This window comes from Camelina sativa, chromosome 4 (genome assembly GCF_030686135.1).
Source record: "Camelina sativa cultivar CO46 ecotype springtype chromosome 4, ASM3068613v1".
NCBI lineage: Eukaryota > Viridiplantae > Streptophyta > Magnoliopsida > Brassicales > Brassicaceae > Camelina > Camelina sativa.
This window is the reverse complement of record NC_141883.1, coordinates 17,618,457-17,636,541: the sequence shown is the minus strand read 5'-3', so window position 1 is coordinate 17,636,541 and position 18,085 is coordinate 17,618,457. Positions and strand designations below refer to the sequence as shown.

At 37.8% G+C, this 18,085-nt stretch overlaps 7 protein-coding genes across 11 annotated transcripts; 3 read left to right on the top strand and 4 right to left on the bottom strand.

Moving 5' to 3' along the window:
- Nucleotides 1–573: 573 nt before the first annotated feature.
- Nucleotides 574–2,682, bottom strand: LOC104780408 (ACT domain-containing protein ACR9). The gene is made up of 6 exons (XM_010504903.3): nucleotides 2,318–2,682; nucleotides 2,000–2,218; nucleotides 1,810–1,915; nucleotides 1,370–1,724; nucleotides 983–1,267; nucleotides 574–900 (listed from the first exon to the last, which is right to left on the bottom strand). Exons 1-6 carry the CDS (start codon nucleotides 2,472–2,474, stop codon nucleotides 754–756), a joined length of 1,269 nt encoding a protein of 422 aa, XP_010503205.1. The 5' UTR covers nucleotides 2,475–2,682; the 3' UTR covers nucleotides 574–753.
- A 254-nt stretch (nucleotides 2,683–2,936) lies between these two features.
- Nucleotides 2,937–3,441, bottom strand: LOC104780407 (histone H4). Its single transcript, XM_010504902.2, is given in 2 exon segments — nucleotides 2,937–3,319; nucleotides 3,321–3,441. Coding segments are annotated over 2 exon segments (309 nt in total). The 5' UTR covers nucleotides 3,365–3,441; the 3' UTR covers nucleotides 2,937–3,054.
- A 1,238-nt stretch (nucleotides 3,442–4,679) lies between these two features.
- Nucleotides 4,680–6,697, top strand: LOC104780406 (uncharacterized). Of its 2 annotated transcripts, none has more exons than XM_010504899.2 (4): nucleotides 4,680–5,625; nucleotides 5,707–5,762; nucleotides 5,859–6,051; nucleotides 6,140–6,697. In XM_010504899.2, exons 1-4 carry the CDS (start codon nucleotides 5,035–5,037, stop codon nucleotides 6,488–6,490), a joined length of 1,191 nt encoding a protein of 396 aa, XP_010503201.2. In that variant the 5' UTR covers nucleotides 4,680–5,034; the 3' UTR covers nucleotides 6,491–6,697. The 2 variants fall into 2 exon arrangements, with proteins under 2 accessions (XP_010503201.2, XP_010503202.2); XM_010504900.2 differs by having other exon boundaries at nucleotides 4,853–5,625; nucleotides 6,143–6,697.
- Nucleotides 6,698–6,727: 30 nt separating this feature from the next.
- LOC104780403 (protein root UVB sensitive 1, chloroplastic) lies at nucleotides 6,728–9,482 on the bottom strand. The gene is made up of 7 exons (XM_010504893.2): nucleotides 8,649–9,482; nucleotides 8,285–8,560; nucleotides 8,117–8,173; nucleotides 7,824–8,022; nucleotides 7,613–7,728; nucleotides 7,322–7,498; nucleotides 6,728–7,250 (listed from the first exon to the last, which is right to left on the bottom strand). The coding sequence occupies exons 1-7, from the start codon at nucleotides 9,357–9,359 to the stop codon at nucleotides 6,954–6,956; spliced, it is 1,833 nt and encodes a 610-aa protein (XP_010503195.2). The 5' UTR covers nucleotides 9,360–9,482; the 3' UTR covers nucleotides 6,728–6,953.
- On the top strand, nucleotides 8,853–13,559 carry LOC104780404 (lysine-specific demethylase JMJ32-like). Of its 3 annotated transcripts, none has more exons than XR_015596800.1 (6): nucleotides 8,853–10,161; nucleotides 10,245–10,420; nucleotides 10,610–10,680; nucleotides 10,788–10,918; nucleotides 11,298–11,449; nucleotides 11,583–13,559. XR_015596800.1 is itself a non-coding variant. In XM_010504895.2 (4 exons), exons 1-4 carry the CDS (start codon nucleotides 9,496–9,498, stop codon nucleotides 10,922–10,924), a joined length of 1,050 nt encoding a protein of 349 aa, XP_010503197.1. In that variant the 5' UTR covers nucleotides 8,853–9,495; the 3' UTR covers nucleotides 10,925–11,152. The 3 variants fall into 3 exon arrangements, 1 of the variants encoding a protein (XP_010503197.1); XR_015596801.1 differs by having other exon boundaries at nucleotides 9,487–10,165; XM_010504895.2 differs by lacking the exons at nucleotides 11,298–11,449; nucleotides 11,583–13,559 and having other exon boundaries at nucleotides 10,788–11,152.
- On the bottom strand, nucleotides 11,414–13,681 carry LOC104780405 (WAT1-related protein At3g45870). Of its 2 annotated transcripts, none has more exons than XM_010504897.3 (6): nucleotides 13,002–13,681; nucleotides 12,806–12,922; nucleotides 12,429–12,705; nucleotides 12,181–12,336; nucleotides 11,936–12,087; nucleotides 11,414–11,828 (listed from the first exon to the last, which is right to left on the bottom strand). In XM_010504897.3, the coding sequence occupies exons 1-6, from the start codon at nucleotides 13,253–13,255 to the stop codon at nucleotides 11,624–11,626; spliced, it is 1,161 nt and encodes a 386-aa protein (XP_010503199.1). In that variant the 5' UTR covers nucleotides 13,256–13,681; the 3' UTR covers nucleotides 11,414–11,623. The 2 variants fall into 2 exon arrangements, with proteins under 2 accessions (XP_010503199.1, XP_010503200.1); XM_010504898.2 differs by having other exon boundaries at nucleotides 12,429–12,700; nucleotides 13,002–13,281.
- A 1,122-nt stretch (nucleotides 13,682–14,803) lies between these two features.
- LOC109132489 (cysteine-rich receptor-like protein kinase 4) lies at nucleotides 14,804–17,325 on the top strand. Its single transcript, XM_019244115.2, has 8 exons — nucleotides 14,804–14,812; nucleotides 14,935–15,388; nucleotides 15,450–15,632; nucleotides 15,744–15,865; nucleotides 16,151–16,365; nucleotides 16,439–16,684; nucleotides 16,759–16,912; nucleotides 17,008–17,325. The coding sequence occupies exons 1-8, from the start codon at nucleotides 14,804–14,806 to the stop codon at nucleotides 17,323–17,325; spliced, it is 1,701 nt and encodes a 566-aa protein (XP_019099660.2).
- The last annotated feature ends 760 nt before the right edge of the window (nucleotides 17,326–18,085 follow it).

The following is an 18,085-nucleotide window of genomic DNA, read 5'->3' as shown; positions in this document are numbered from 1 at the left end:
TTTGTAAATCATGATTTCACTATTTTGTTAACACCATTAATAGTAGAATATTAAACATATCAAATTAAATTAATTAAATTATAATTATGTAAAAGAAAAAATTATCATTATCTTAAATAATATATCAAATTAAGTTGATTAAATTATAATTATGTAAAAGAAAAAATTATCATTTTTTGTATCACGGATGAAATACTAGTATAGTTAAATTAACTAGTTTTTTTTTGGTCGACAAAATTAATTAGTTTATTCTTAGCTTAAATCCAGTAATAGAAAAAGTTTGCGATGCATACATCTTGTCGTAAACAAAGAGAGAAACCAAAGCTGCTTGGATATATAAGTAAGACCATCTACTCACCACCATCCTCCTCTACCCTTCAGGTCGTTTAGCCATTTACACCCGCTATACTACCATGTCTAGTTCAATAGAGGCCTCGTCCTCAGAACGAGTAACGGGATGTGCTGTTATGAAATTGCGACTTACTGTATGTTTATGTTTTACTTGTGCTCAGTTGACAATAACCGTAAAGCACATCTGCAATGAGCATCTTCCTTCCTTTATGTTATGGTGAAGGTGATAATTGGTGTGACATTTCGAAGGGAAAATACCAAATGTACTAAAGCCGATATTGGCAGAGGACTTACCAACAGACAACACGGATAAAATCATTTACATGAACCTATAAAGATTACACATAACGAAACCCATACCATATATGATAAGATCACATATCAATATACTAGGTCTTCAATTTACCAACCCATTAATGTTCTTCTCACTTTATTAACAATCTCATTCCTAGCCGAAGCACTACCGAGCTGGAACAAACAGTTCTCATCCAGAAGAAATCTGTACACTTCCCATTCTCTGTCACTAGCTGTGTACCTCCTTATTTCAGCCTGAGATTGAATCAAAAGACAAAGCAGTTCACAGTTAAGAGTCACTGATTTTAAAATTTTCGTGAATAGATTTGGTTCATACCGAGAAAACACAGATTCCAAGCACTTTTAGTGAAAGGGTCACGTCATAGAATACTCTTGGTCTGCCTTTACCAGATAGCTCAACTGGATTAGCAACCATAAGTTCAGTTTCTGGCCCTCGGTTTGTTATTATGACACGTAAAGGGTGAAGCATCTCAGCTTTCAGACGTGAACATAACGAATTCTGCTTATCAGGATCCACGATCTTGTTCCCATCTTTCAGCTGAATAAATAGGTCTAGATCCCGATGACCTTGTGTTTGAGGTGAGAACCTCCCATAACACATCTGCAGAAACAGATCATAAAACTAAGATAACACAAAAGAAAGCCAGTGTACTAATAATATCATAAAATCCGACAAAATACGCATGTTAGTTTTACCATATACCTTAATCTCAAAGTCTTTTAATGTTCTTAATACATCATAGAGTAGGCCCCTGTGATCAACACAGCGTATTTGGAGTAATGTGTGAGCCGGGCTTAAACAGTTGTCAACTGTGATAACAGAATCCTTCAGCTTTATCATATCATCAGAAAGAAGCTGAACGCGATTGTCTTCATCGGTAAGCTGCTCAGACGTAAACAACTCCTCAGCCACTGCTGGAGAAAGAGATGGAATATTCTGATGACACTCATACTCAGGACCAGCCAACTGAAGTTCACAGCTTATACACGATTCTCCCAAGACAGAACGAAACTTCCCTCGTGTATCCTCTTGGCGCTTCTCTGTGTGTAAAAGATCCCTAAGCAGATAATGATCACCATTCAAATACTTAACAGCAAGTCTTAAAGGAGCAGATTAAATTAACTCAACTAACTCTCACTCACATGTTATCTGTAATGAAGAAAAGATCCATAACTCTCCCATCTGGCGTCTTAGTGACCTTCACGGTTTGAATTGAGAGCTCAAGCTCAGTTAGTACTCGAGTAACATCTACAAACAAGATTCTCATACAATCAAGATAAACACTCAATAAGGCAAAATCAACACACAAGACGATCAGAGCAGTCACAGTACCGTGCAAGAGTCCGTTACGGTCTAGGCAAAAGAACTTCAACAAGTAAACAGGCGTTGATGCAGGACAAGAAGACATCAAATCGAGCACAAAGTAGGATGAGCAAGACGGGCATACAGATACAAGCTGATTCTTCAAATGTGACCATCTTAATCTAAGAGAATCATAGTAAGGAACCACCCACAATACTATGTAACACCATACTCCATCAGTTGTAACATCTAACAACATACCAAAATCATTTCGTTATCTAAGCAAACAATATACAGAAGAACATGATAAGGATTACTGAATCAAGCCAAGCTCTGGAAGAATCGTACCTCCTTTTGTGGTGTAAAGCCCGAAATCGAGTATGATTCTGCAAACATCGCAACATAAACCAGTCTTATCAGGACAATTCACGGTGATAACATGCGCATCTCCCAGCTTCTTCCCCAATTCTATGACGACGGTGTCTTCGCTTCCCGGAGCTCCCATTTCTCGTGAATCGATTCCGATCAAATTCGCGGCGAGAGCTGATTCCAATCCAAGCTTCGTCACCTCTGGATCCTTCCCTTTCTGATTCTCTCTAGAACATGAGAGACAGTGAGAGATTAAATGATTTGACAATTTTTGAAATTTTGTTGTAAACCGAAATTAATAGCAAAACCGGTTAGTCCCGCATACATAAAACACGGGCTGGTATAATAACCAATTATCGCAGTCCGGTTCATAACATAGATTTTGATTAGTATTTTGATTTTGTTCACGGCAAACCAGATATAACCGCAGTATTTTAACCAAACCAATCCGGTTATTATCTCCAACCAAGACATATTTAGCCTAAGGAGCTTTACAATTTTGATGACGATGATGACGATGACTGGGTTCAATGGCTAGAAACTAAACAAGCATATAGAGTGGCAAAGAGAAGCACAATCAAGAGTCAAGAGTACGAAATTGCAAATAGATCCTTCATTTTTTTTTTTTTTGAGATTTTAGGGAATAAACACCAAATTCTGAAAATTAACATTTCTAATAAACGTAAAAAACACAAAAGAACAAACAATTCAAAACCCTAGCCGCCGAATCCGTAGAGAGTCCTTCCTTGTCTCTTGAGAGCATAAACCACATCCATAGCAGTCACCGTCTTCCTCCTCGCGTGCTCGGTGTAAGTAACAGCATCACGGATAACGTTCTCCAAAAAGATCTTGAGAACGCCACGTGTCTCCTCATAGATCAGACCGCTGATACGCTTGACGCCACCTCGACGAGCCAATCTCCGGATCGCAGGCTTAGTGATTCCTTGGATGTTGTCTCTCAGAACCTTCCTGTGACGTTTGGCCTCCTTTGCCCAAACCTTTGCCTCCCTTTCCACGACCTGACATTTTTCTCGAGAAGAATTGGAGTTTGATTTTGCTCTGTGAAACGAATTAAGAAGATTGGTGAGATGTGAAATAAAAAAGAAGAGAGCGGTGTGTTTCTTATATAGGCATAGAAATATAGTGATGGATCTCAATCTCGGTGGATATTAAGGATAGTTACTGACCGTCGATTAAGATATAATCAACGGTAAGCAGAGTCGATCCGCGTGACTCACGACTGTCTCCAAATGTTTTGTTAAGTTATAGCGGGAGAATTTTTGCGGGTTCAGTTTTCGCGTGTTTTCATTTCCTCCTTTCGCAACACCATGTCGTTTAGTAAAAAATTGAAAACGCAGTCGTTTCGACACGTGCTCTGTTCTTTGTTTTGTTTTGGTCACACACTTTATAAAATCATGTGACCATCTTCAATCATGATTTTATAAATTAATAATATTGAGGTGAGGGCTTGTTACTATGATAAATTTCACGCTTTTGTAGACGTAGAAACGTGAGAAACATTAAACAAGCGATGATGGTCTTCAATGTTTGATAAATTTGTGCGAACAGACTTACAAAAGAAACTTGTGTGTGAAGTATGATACTATATAGGCTAAATTAGGCAAATAAGCATTTAACAACGTGTTAGGTATCATGGAAACTTGGTGGAGCGTCTCACTGTGAAGTAGGAGAATAGGATATTGCATCTGCATGATCATTATAAAGAAAATTCTAATGCATTGCTCGGGGAAATACTAAACCGTATGCAAAAGGAATATCAAAAGAAACCAAATAAATGATCAAAATATGTGTTCTACGTCAATCTTGTATCTAGTTGTGATCTTGTTGTGGAGCATAGCATATTCATAGTAAACCTAATCAATTGTCCAAAAACTTTGAAAGCAAAAAACAAATGAGAGATAGGGGACAGATGAAATGATTTTGATTTGGGAGCAATTTGGGAGGTGGAGATTGGTCGGGTCCGTGATATGATTTTGATTGATCTTCTTTGTTGCATTCAAGAGACGAAGAAGCCTCTCTCTTCATCTCTTCTCTTACAATGGTCCTGCCTCATTCAAGTCAGACAACCGACTACTCAATTACTCATTATCATCCATATATATATATATATATACACAATTAGAAACAAACAAACAAATACTGAATTTTCCTAACCCAATTGTAAAAAAAAAGGGGTTCCAAATAGACGTTTTTTTTTTAATTATATATATTGGTAATCAGATCTTTATCATCAAAAGTCAGACTAATTACTCAAAATGTCTGTTAGCAGCATGTGCTTACTAAACTAATTCTTAATCTAAAATACAAAATAATTTACATTATTCATTAACAAATGTGATCTAAAAATTTTAAACCTCTGCAAATACAAACAAAGTTAAAATAGCACCAACCTTAACCACTATTGTATTTAGATCTTTTAATCCAGAATTTATAATTAGGTGGTAGTGTTGTACGATTCATCTATATGTCAATATCAAATTTAAACTTCGTGATGTGATTTATATCTTAATCACATCACATGTAATTTAATTTTTTTTTATTGTATATTTATATTCGTCAAAAAGTGAGCTCCCTTTTTTTTGCTTTATATTAAAAAAAAAAAAGAAAACAAACAAAAATTAAAAATTTGTCTTTTCTTAGTATCTTTTTTTTTCCTTCTTCTGAGCTTCACAAAAATGGCGACTGTTTCTGAACCTGAAGAAGAGAGATTGAGAACGAGAAGCTTCGTCGAGGAAGAAGAAGAAGAGCATGAATTGAAGAAGCTAGCCAAGTCATTTCTAGGTTTAAGCTTCTCAGTAATGCTAGCTCATCTCCCAAACGACGCAATCTCACTCGTCCCTAAACTAACATCCGAAGTCAAAGAGCTTAAACGGCGGCTCGCGACGGCGGAGGAACAAGTCCGTCAGATGAAATCACGGCGCGTGGAGGACTCGAAAGCCAACGCGCGTGTCGTCGACATCTTCGCTAGTCACAGGAACGCGTGGCAAGAAGAGGAGAAACGGTTGTTGAATCGGATTCACGAAATGGAAGAAGAGAGGGAAGAGTTTATGAATAGGGTTAACGAATTGGAGAGGGAAGTGAGTGAGAGAGATGAGATGATTGGGTTTATGTCTAGAAGAGGGGTTGAGGAAGATGATGATGATGAAGGACAAGGAGGAGGAGGAGATGAGTCTATTGAACGTTACGGTGTGGATCACCTCACTGTATCTTCATCACTACCTAATGGTTATGGGATTAGTCCAAGTTCCAATTTTAACCCTTTCCAGGTTTAAATTTTTGAGCTTTCTTGATTTTGAAATTCATGGTTTGAGAGTGAAGTATGTGTTTTGATTTTCGGGTTTTTGTAGGATGTACAGTATGAATCTTTGGAATCTGTGTACCGTATGAAGCATTTTGTGCCAAGGTAGGTAAATTAGAGATTGTTTTGGAGTTGAGATTGTGTTTGTGTGATGTGAATGCGATGATCAGTAATGTTTAGCCTTTGTCTTTGATTATACAGAAGGGAATCACCATGGAAGATAGATAGTGAAGTGACGGGTGTATCTGCGAAATTGAGGTTACTTGAAGAGGAATTAGTAAATCTTGAGAAAGTTTGTCGTAGTGACATTTCGAAAGTTCCGTCTTTGTTGAGAAAACAGGCTAAGAGGTATCAAGCTCTTTCAGGGAAGATCGATGATCTATGCAGGAGAATGGTTTGGTCTCTAGCCTATTTTTCACATACATGCTTGAGTTTTGGTTAATGATGAGCTAAAAAGGGTTTTGACTGTTTACTGTTTACAGCAGAGTAGTGATCCGTGTGATGCGACGTTAGGACCCGAGTTCAGGACGCAAAGACAAACGGAGTTTCTGCTCGAGTGTTTCAGACTTAAGCAGCGGGCATCGGAGACAGGGCAGAAGCTAGTTTCATTGCAGACGGAAATCACAAGGAGTAATCAAGGTGATCATCTAAACCAAGCCAAGATGAATACAGGAAGGACGCTTGATTTGATCAAGAACAATTTAAAAGAAGTTCAGAGAAACTTGGAGATTTGGCTGGCTAGGATCATTGGCGATCTCGAAGGGATACTTGCTAGAGATGGGGCTTCACGCGTTAGGGAATTCTACGTTGCTCGATACCCTTTTGTTCAGTAGAATCATATAACTCTTAGCTTTTAAGGCTAACTCGCCATTTTTTTTGTTTCTTTTGGCTTAGTGTTATGTTTGTATCGCTCTGTTACTGTGGTTAACCTGTAAAAGATCAGTGTAGATTTGATCTGATTAATAAGCAATTTGTGGGGTCATGTTTGTAAGTCGCAATGACTTTAATAATGAAGATTAGAATCTCTGAAGTCATAAAAATAATGTTCACATGTACACAAATGAATTATGTTTTGTTGGAATATTTAATCAAGATAGTGAAAACAGAATGATCTGGTTTTCACATGAGGTCGAATTAGATCTGAATCAGAGTATCTTCTGACTTGAGAGACTTAAAAGTCCCTAAAAAGGTTACAGCATTTCAATGGCAGATGAACAGAGACAATGTATCAGTTCTATACTGAATAGTAGAATAGGATCTAATATATCATCCATTGGCTCTAGTTTTGCTCTGACTTTATGAGCTGGAAGGAGAAGATATGGGTTCATGATCATAACCTAGACGGATTCTGGTCGGCAGAGGTCTAGCTATCAATCCTTCAGTGACCCAACCCACTGATTCACTGTCTTCTTTGGCGTGTTCAAACTCTCGTCGCACATAATCCAAAGAAATGTGAAGGCGACCGCCCGGTTTGCAGTCTGAGTAAGTGCTTCCTGGTTCTATCCCAGCATTCTTTTCTAGCCAGTAAAGATAGTTCACTTGAAACAACGATCTGAGCATGTCTTGTGGTGACGAGCTCTCCTTAAGCATCACCTGACAATTAGAAGAGGAAATGAAATGGTGAGAGATTTGGCCCGGATTAGCAAAGTTCTATTATTGCTTACACAGAATCTGCCTCTGTGTTCTGTAAGGATGTAGCCTTCATTGCGATACAGATCAAACAGTGCTATTGCTTCTTCCTTGTTGTGGATAACGTCGCTCAGCTTTGATCCTAGTTGAAGCCGTTCCTCTATGTCTGCTGCTGCTGCTTTTGCTTCTGATGATAAGACAAAATCTTGCAGCTAAAAAATAAAGCAGATAATGAGAATATCAGGCTATCCAGCATTGTCTTTTTCATCCGAGAAAATTTTGGATTTTAAACTGGTACCGTTTAATAAGGAGAATGACATTTCTACCTTTCCTGAAGATTTAATGTTTAAAAACTGAACAGCTGGGAAGAGCGGTTCTTCATCATTGACTTCCTTAATCAGAGGAGCTTGGCCACTGATGAGATACTCACTAAAAACCAAACCTGTATAGTAAACAGAAAAAACTTAATTTCGTTTATCTTCAGAAGAAAATTTATGAATATCAAATGAACTGGGCAGTTGCAGGAGAGGCATTTACTTGCACGATACGGGTTTAGAGTCCGTAGCTGTATGCACTGGTAAGATTTGAGATTGGTATACATATGAATTGCGGTCACAACTCCGAACGAAGCAAGGGCTAGACTTGTAGAGTTTCCTATGCAATTGGCAACCACTATTCCGAGCAAGATACCCATTGACTTACTCACCATTCCTTGAGCTTCACCCTTAGCAATTACCTACAAAAGAAGCTTATCAGTTTCAATAACATGTAGATAAAGTGATAAGGACTTGAATAACATATTAAAAGGCCATATAAAAATTGCAGTAGACCTCAGCAAAGTTCCTTTGAGAAGCAAAGCCAGCATTAAAGCAACTTCTAGTAGCAGCCTGTAGAAAAGTTTAAATGATATAGTAAAAATTACTGCCAAAGTAGCCATATGCACAGATACTAAACTATACACAAAGCAGTACTTGAGCTTCAAGAGACGAACAGAGAACCTGAATTAGTGCAGCAGCAGATCGACCAGCACCAGCAGCAGCACCGATCATAACAAAGAACTGAGGGAAGAGCGGAGTCAGCATCTCCATACCATAAGCAGCATTCTCAAGAAGATCAGCAAATAGCCTCCATCCTTTGGGATGAACATCGAAATGTCGTCCGTATTTTGACAACATTATCTTACTAAGATACCCAATTCCATCTTTAAGCACCCAATTGATAGCTGCAGCTGTAGGAATAGCTCCCTTACCTAACCCAACTGCATAAAGCAAAGACTACCAAAAACAAACCCCAATAAAAAAAATGATCACCAAAGTACTCGTGATAATGCCTAAGTGAGATTGATAAGCTAAGTCCTCATACCTGAGTGGCAAGAACGCCGCTGATTTGACTAGCAATCCCTTGAACACCTCTCCAGAGAGAGTAATCAAGGTAATCAGAAGTAACACTATTGGGGAAACCTTCAGGAAGAAGGAACTGAGTCAGAAGGTTTCTACATTGAGCTAGAAGATTCTCAGGTGTTAGGGAAGATGATAACTCGAAAGGTGATTCTTCAGTGACGAACTCATCTTTAACGAAATCAGGAACAAGTCTCTTCCTTTTACTTCCTCTCACTTCCCAAACCGTCTCTTTCTCGGCGATATCCTCACTATCTGATTTCTCAGCTTTAGCTATGGCGGAAGCAGCTGATAACCAAGACAATACCAGTACAAGAAAGCAGAGAAACCTCAAATTGAAAGAAGAAGAATCATCAGAGTTATCGCCACCGCCGTTAAACCACCAACCTCCGTCTCCGTCGCCACCACCGTTGCCATTTCCATTATCATTGTTCCCGTTACTTCCACCGATATCTCCACTAAACAGTGACGCAAAGCAACATCTCCTCCCGAGAGATTGTTTACTAAAGTTATCATTCACAGCGGCGACCAATCGAACGCATCGAGAAAAAGAAGGAACCGGTTGTTGCCGGAGTACTTGCCGTGGGAGAAATAAACTCTGCCGGGAAGTAACATCACTCCACCGCCGTGCAGCGACGACTGAAGCGTCGCCAGAAATTAGATAAGAACAACTCATCTCCTTCTTCCTCTTCCTCCTCAAAGTCTTCAACTTTAATTTAAAAATCCAATTTTTATAACAAAAACAGTTTTTTTTTTTTTTTTTTAAATATATAAATTAGGGTTCTTGGTTTAGGGGTTTGAAAGATCGTCAAATGGCTGAGAAGATAGAGAATTTATGGAGAGAAGTGAGAGAATTGAGCTTAGGTACTAAAATCGATCGTCTTGATTCACCACCGTCTCCGGTGAAGTTTCTAAGAGACTACGTGTCTCAGAGCAAGCCTTGTGTCATCTCCAACGCTATTGCTCATTGGCCAGCTTTAAAACACTGGTCGGATCCGGCCTACCTCGCCGGAGCTTTGTCGAATGATCTTGTTTCATTACATCTCACTCCTAACGGCTGTGCCGACGCCGTCACTCCTGTTGGGAGTATCGGAGATAGAGATGATCTCTGTTTCGCTTCGGCTCATGTGGAGAAAGTTCTGTTCCCGGAGGCTCTTCGGGCTGTTCAATCTTCGTGTAAGGGGAAAAAGGTTGGGTATTTACAACAGCAGAACGATTGTTTTAGAACGGAGTATTCAACTGTTGGTGTAGACTGTGACGGAGATATCTCGTGGGCTACGGAGGCGTTTGGTTGTTCGCCGGAAGCTGTGAACCTTTGGATTGGTACTGAACACTCTGTGACGTCTTTCCATAAAGATCACTACGAGAATCTATACGCAGTTGTTTCAGGGGAGAAACATTTCCTTCTTCTCCCTCCGACTGATGTACACCGCCTCTATATCGAACAGTATCCAGCAGCCAATTACTCTTACCATCGAGTCTGTGAGATTCTCATATCAAGTTTTAATGAGTTTTGTTTCTGTTGAATGATGTTAAATGAGATTAGTTTGAATCTTTGTAGGATACTGAAGCTTTCAAGCTTGAGCTTGGGGAGCCGATGAGGGATGTGCCATGGTGTAGTGTGGATCCATACCCTTCACCAGAGAATGAAGCAAGTGAGAGATTGAAATATCCGTTGTTCTTTAATGGCCCGAAGCCGTTTCATTGTACTGTCAAGGCTGGCGAGATTCTTTACCTGTAAGAATCTCAATCCCCCACAATTGAAATTTCATCAGAAGAAATTTTCCTCAACTTAGATTGCTTAAGTTTGATCACTAATGTATCTAGGTCAGTCTTACTTTTGCTTTGTAAGAAACAAAGATTAGAAATGGATGATAGGCTTACACAGTTGGATGTTAGACTCATAATTGATCTGAATTATTGCAGGCCAAGCATGTGGTTTCACCATGTTAGTCAAACCCCAGGAGATGGTGGCTATACCATTGCAGTGAACTATTGTAAGAGTTTTGGTTTTGCTTCCATCCTCTGTTTGTCTTCAGGTGGCAAACGAGTTTTTATCGGCTCTCCTTTCCTCTAATAAGCTATGTATGCATCTAATTGGCAGGGTATGATATGCAGTTCGACATCAAGTATGCTTATTTCAACTTCTTGCAATCTTTATCATACAAGTCATCTTCACTCAATCCAATTCTGTCTTGGAGAGAAGACGAAGATTGGGAATCCAGTGATGCAGAGGTATGAAGATATGAAACAACATTTTGTTGCTGAGTTCAAGTTTTTTCGGTCATAGTAAAAAGCTCAGAGAAGATCTTAACTTTGTATTATGTAATCTTAGGACTACGGAGATTTTGTCTGTATGCTGTTTATTTTATTACTTGTCATGTACAATGGTGCTTTCTCCACTATTTCGTGAGTTTTGCCTACCAGAGATTATAAAGAACCATAAAATGATAGAAAAGCATTTAAAAATTCTTTGAATTGTATCTCTTTTGTTGATGACTTCGTTTATCTCGGATTGTTCCCTGAATTAATGGTCAACCTCTGAAGCCATCATCTATGTATAAGATCTTGTGGTTGTGTTTGGTTTGATAAGGCCTTTAATTGAAATCTGCAGAGGAATTCAGATTAGAACTCCAGAATGTTGAATGCAGAGAAGGTGTTCAGAGTTATGGAGGGTCACAGAGCTTTTAACTGCTGGAGGTTATTGTTTCAAGTTATATGCACAATGAGTTTCGCATTGAGGACATTAAAGCTTTTCAATCACATGTAAGTGGGTGCATCAAAGTCCAGGAAACGTTCTTGAATTAGATGAGCCTGATATTGATACTCTGTTAAATATTGATGTGCATACGAATAAATATACTGTTGAAAAAATTGATAGTCATCTTGTCGACAACAGGTCACCCAAGTAACTTCAAGAAGCCAGAGTGACTTTTTTGTTCAATCAGCGGATTTTGGTGAAGAGATGGGAGGCTTTGTGAATAGATGTCCTACTGGTTTGTTCTTATGGTCCCTGTAGATCAAGGGTTCAGCTTCCCTGGAGGTGATTGGAATGACACCCGTTGCTGCTGCTGCTTTCTTTTCTTTGTAAGATGCCCAGGTGACACTGTAAAGACCTGCAATGATTGCACATCCGCCTAAAATGCTATAAGAGAGAAGGAGAAAAAACCCTAGTTAGTTAGGCAACTTCAAACACATCCTATTGATGGCTGAGAACAACCATAAGAGATAAAAAGAGAGAGAGTTTTAAACCTCCCCAAGTAGATCGTGCTTCCAAGGAAGATTCTGGACAAGAAAGCTGAGGCTGCAGGTTGAAGAGGATTATAGAGAGCAACCAAAGAAGGACCCAAGATCTTATTTGACCACGTCAGGAGACCATAGTTGAGTGCAGACGCGATTACTCCCTGCACAGAGGAAGTTGTAGAGTTACTCATTTGGAGAAATCTAATGAGTGAGACTATACTCTATACAACAAACATATGGTGTGGGAAACTTACTGCATAGACAACTGCAAAGAACTCGGATCTTGTGAGACTCCAATTCGTCGACTCATTAGTCATGAAAAAAGCAGATGTCAACATAAACATGGTGCCAAAGAAATACGAGTATGCTGTGACTGAAAGATTGGCCGGGTACTTCTTCAAAACCGGAGCCTGATCATAAGTTTACAATGCAAGGTCAGTCCAAGGACAAGAAGATAACTGAAACTGAAGTGTTTAGATCATATGGAAGCAAAATGACATGCCTGAATAGCAAGAAATGCAGCCATACAAGTGCAATTCCCAATCAAACACAAAACTCCCAAATTCCATCTCCCAAGTCCATTGAAATAGCCAGACATGAAATGTCCAGATGTTGTTTCAGGGTTTCTTGTTTCACCATGACCCAAGACGTCAGCCTCTGTTTCCCCAATCAAAGCTGGTCCCCGAAACAAAACCATCAGAACCGCCCCAGCGACACAAATCACTGTACCTCCTACCTTAGCTTGACCTTCTAGTTTGAATAAATTCAGTCTCTCTGTTCTGCAGCAACACACAAAATTGGAAAAGAGAAGACATTGATTGATTCTCTAGTTTTGCTAGAGTTAGAGAAGTAAAGAGAGAGACTGGATGGAGTCTTTACCCCATAATGAGAGCCAAGATGAAAGTAAAAACAGGGATCGACGGCTGAATGGCTGCAGCATAAGTTGGATTGGTGTAATTGAGACCAATGAGGAACAAAAGCTGATTACCAAATATCCTAATCCACAACCAAAAACAACATTTTCGATGATTACACACAGTCATGGAGATTATAAGAGATGTAGAATCTGACTTACCCAGTTAAGCCGAGGAAGAAGAAAGCTAAAAGAAATTGTCGATTCAAAGGAGGTCTAGTCCTTTTGTCACGGAAATAAGCAAGAGGAGCAAGAATTGAGAGAGCAATGAGATCACGGAAGACGCAGAAGACAAGTTGATTCACACCAACGTTGAGAGCCACTTTGGTAATGACGTGATATCCTCCGCTAAACAATTGCACAACGATCATCGCCACATGTGCCTTCCACGCATCTTTCTCCACGGCATTCTCCATCGGCCGGTTTCTCTTTTTCCGACGATTCCTGTTCCCGGAGAAAGAGATGAAAGCCAGGGTGAGGAGTGGGTAAAGAGAACTAAAATCTTGAAACTGATTGCTTGATTAGCACTTCTGTCAAAACGTGTCTTTGGATCGAACAAGACAGGGGAACAACAAATGATGACATCATGCTTCGGACACAAGCATGCATTGCGATTGATCCTATTTACCCGCCATTACATTATCACAAATGTTTCTTAATTTTTCAATTACAAAAATATATATAGAACTTAAAATAAAATATAGCATGCTAAAAATTCTTGATCGGTTCAGTTTTTGATCGGTTTCCCATTCAGATATCTGAACTGACTCGGAACCAAACCGAAACTACTCGGGTCCTAAGGGCAAATCGAGTAGGAGTTGCTCAACAAATTTCTCATTAAAAAAAAATATTTCAAAAATAAGAGAGAAGGTAAGAGTGTTCTCAAAATGCTTATTTGAGAACCGATTCTTTGACTGTCTGTCTTTACATTTGTCTCTTTAGTAGTGGTCTAATTTTAATAAAAAAATAAAATATTGTTATATGATTAATATATGTATATATATTAGCAACGTTGTCCATTTGCACCGTTGGTGATGGTTTAAGTTCCTCTATCCAAAAGGCCAAGATTCGATCGGTTCCTATCCGAACTCTAACCGAATACCCGAATTCTCATGCCTAACTAATTATACTAATTTTAACGATCATTTACAAATCACTCTTTCTATGAAAAAACTTTTTGAATCCTCAATTAGTTGATTGGTTTAGTTTTCTTACTACATAGACTATTTTTGTTAAATAGATTCTCAAAAACAAAAGAAATAGTGATTCAACAACAAATCTAAAACCGTAATAAAACATCAAATTTTCTCTTTGGAGTTTTATGTCAATGTAAGATTTTATTTCCTTGATATGATGATGATGATATTCTTTCCATTATAGTTTTAGCCAACACAGATTAAGTGGGGGTTACTGGTTTGAGATTTGAATAGAGTTTTTTAAAATTTTAAATATTATATAGAATATGCTGTTATTAGATTAAGATTTTATTAAACTCTATTAAAGCTTAGTGTTATATTAGTTTTTGATTTGTAAAAAGTCATTAAAAATCTTAACAAAATTTTATTATTCAATTAAAACAAAATACTCTAAAATTGTTAATGAAATCAATTATTATGTTATTGGTTCATGATTTTATACATTTTCTTCGTAAAATAAAGTCATGCAAAGTATCACAAAATACAGAAATTGTTTGGAGTACTTTACAAGATTTTAGAATATTAATCAGCAAAACTATTGAATACTCTCTAGCAATTCGTAAAAATGTTTTACTTATTCACTTATGCTGATTTTGTTGAAGTCTTCAAAATTCTTTATAATTTTTTTAGAAATTGATAAATATGCTACTTTTGTTTTAATATATATATATATATATATATATCAATAATTTTCTTGATATTTATTTTTGTAATCTTTAATTTGATTATAGAGAAAAAAAAACGTAAAGCTTGCAAGTCGTATGATGTATGACTACTGTATGAGTTAAGATAGACGCTCTAGGTATATGGCGCTCTAGGATTTAGATTGTTGGATTTGTCTCAATCTTCGGCCAACATTGATGTGTTGGGCTTGGGCATCTTTAAAGGTTTTGGATTAGCATACATCTCGAAAGAGAATACTTTTAAGAAAACTTGTTAACTTCATTCAATCACCATCGTACCATTATATTCTCTCAACCGTTACATACAATGGAAATTTTAGCATGTTGAACGGCACTAATATTTCATTAACTAATCAAAATGATCAAGTACAGCAGTTCAGGGATTTCGTGTGGATCACGTTGAAAAAAGCTGCCATTGAAGCAGCTAACAGTTCTAGAAAGTTTTATACGGGAAAGGCCATCGCATCCAAGACTTTTTACTTGCTAGTTCAGTGCACTCCTGATCTTACAACAGAAGACTGTTTACATTGCCTACAAAAGTCCATCAATGGAATGTTACTTTACAGAATTGGAGGAAAATTTCTTTACCCTAGTTGTAATTCAAGGTACGAGCTTTACTCGTTCTATAATGAAGCCGTCAATAGAACACCACCAGCATCAACTTCATGTCGTGGTAACATTAATTTATCCTCATTTTAATTGCAATTAAACTTGTTTCTGACACATTCAAGAGTTGCTAAAACAGTGGTGCTCCGTTTATATTTCTGTGAATGCAGGAAAAGGCAGAAACACCTATGTCATAATCATCGTTGTTGTTGTTCCAATAATTGCCCTTTTTCTCCTGTCCGTAGCTGTTTTTAGTTTCCGGGCTAAGAAAAGAAGGACGACTTATGAGAGGGAACCATCTACTCAAGGTACTAAAGACACCAATGATAAATAAACCATAACCTTTTTTTTTTCTTTTTCACGTTGAATGTTCTATGTGTTACTCTATCCTAATTGAGTTGTCAGAATGGTTATTACAGAAAGGGATACTATTACCAGTGCGGGCTCACTTCAGTTTGATTTTAAGGATATTGAGGCAGCAACAAATAAGTTTTGTGAGACTAACAAACTTGGTCAAGGTGGATTCGGTGAAGTTTACAAGGTATTACCATTGTCCGATCTAGTCCTTAGGCCACAAACGAAGAAAACAATGAGTTGCTTTCAAAATCTTTACATATATTAAACGCTTAACAAAATTTGTTTTAAAAATGTGTTGAGGAAAAACAAGTTTCAAACATGATATATGTCACAATACAGTACTTTGATTATTGAGATATATGGGATTATGTGAAACTTCTACAAAATTGCATTTAAGTAGTACACCTTTTTCATGATCTTATGCATCCAATTTGCAAACCTAGTCTTAAAAAATAAATTATTATTGTAGGGTATATTTCCTAGTCGAGTACATGTTGCAGTGAAGAGGTTATCCAAGACATCCGGACAAGGTGAAAGGGAGTTCGCAAACGAAGTTGTTGTTGTGGCAAAGCTTCAACATAGAAATTTGGTAAGACTGCTAGGCTTTTGTTTGGAAAGAGATGAGAGGATACTTGTCTATGAGTTTGTGCCCAACAAAAGCCTCGACTACTTCATTTTTGGTCAGTGAAGTTAAAGATATATTTTTTTCAAAATTGCATGTCACTTTTTTTGTAACATTGTAAATATGCGTTCGCAGACCCTACAATGCAAAACTGCAAAACCAGTTGGACTGGTCTAGACGATACAAAATCATTGGAGGAATTGCTAGAGGGATTCTTTATCTTCATCAAGATTCACGACTGACAATCATACATCGTGATCTCAAAGCAAGTAATATCCTCCTAGACGCTAATATGAACCCAAAGATCGCCGACTTTGGTATGGCGAGAATTTTTGGAATGGACCAAACGGAAGCCAATACGAGGAGAGTTGTCGGAACATAGTAAGTTTTCCATATAATAGCTTAAGACATGTAACATGCTTGCTTCTATTTTAAAGCTTTGAGTTTTGTCATAGTGGCTATATGTCTCCCGAATATGCAATGTATGGCCAGTTCTCCATGAAATCAGATGTTTATAGCTTCGGGGTCTTAATTCTTGAAATTGTAAGTGGGAAAAAGAACAGCAATCTCTATCAAATGGATACTGGTCCTGGCAATTTGGTTACATATGTGAGTGTATAGCCTTAAACTTTCCAATCTTTACTTTAGTATTTTGCTTTATACAAGAGTGTGACCAAAGTTCTAATTACTAAAATTTTCACAAGACTTGGAGACTATGGAGCAATGGGTCATCATTAGAGCTCGTGGATCCATCGTTTCATGATAAATATCGAATAAACGAAGTTTCAAGATGCATCCATATCGCTTTACTATGTGTTCAAGAAGAAGCTGAAGATCGTCCAACCATGTCAGCTGTTGTCCAGATGCTCACTAGTACCTCAATTGCTCTCGCTGTACCTCAACCACCAGGTTTTTTCTTCCGGAGTAGACTTGAACAAGCAGGACTAGTGGATCTATCTATCAATACGTCCGCTCTCTGCTCCATCGATGTTGGTTTTATTACTCAAGTAACTCCTCGTTGAAGACAAATTTATTTATATAAGTCATATATAAGTTGTAATATATATGATTTATTATTTCCTGGGATATATGTCGAAGAGTATGTATGTGATTTCAAAGAAAACCGAATTAATAAAAAAGAAAACAAAGGTTGCATTGTATCACCGTTAGAAACACCAAAGAGGTTCGTCTTCTCCTTCTCCTTAATAAGAGCAATCCTCTTAGAACCTAATATAGAGTACAAAAAAAACAAAGTATAATGAGAGAGGATTTAATCTGTTAGACCAAAAATCAAGAAGCAAGAGCAAATTTAAGTACCTCGGGTGGTGCATCTTCTTCGTTTTACCGGCAAAACAAGTCTAACTTCAAATGCCATTCCTCTCACGTTACATCCATCTAGTTTTAGCGCCTTCTCGACACATCCTTCTCCTAAAATAAAAACCCGAGCATATCTATAAAATTCAACAGAGACGGAAGTCTTTAGTTAGAATTTCAATAACTTGATAGTTGAGGAAAAAAGAAATCACAAGTTGGATAAAGAAAGAAGCAACAAAATCTAGGGAGCGAGAAGCACAACTTTCTTGACCCCTTTACATGAAGAGGGATGCATACACAGCGCGGCGCAATCTTGATATCAATCTCAGGAAGCGAAGTGTCATATCTGGTAACGCTTATACTAAATTTTTTAAAAAATATTACACACGTACGAGATAAATATTATTAACATGATAATTAATATGTTGAGATTGATTGGTTTATATATATTGTCTCTTTAGAGTCTAG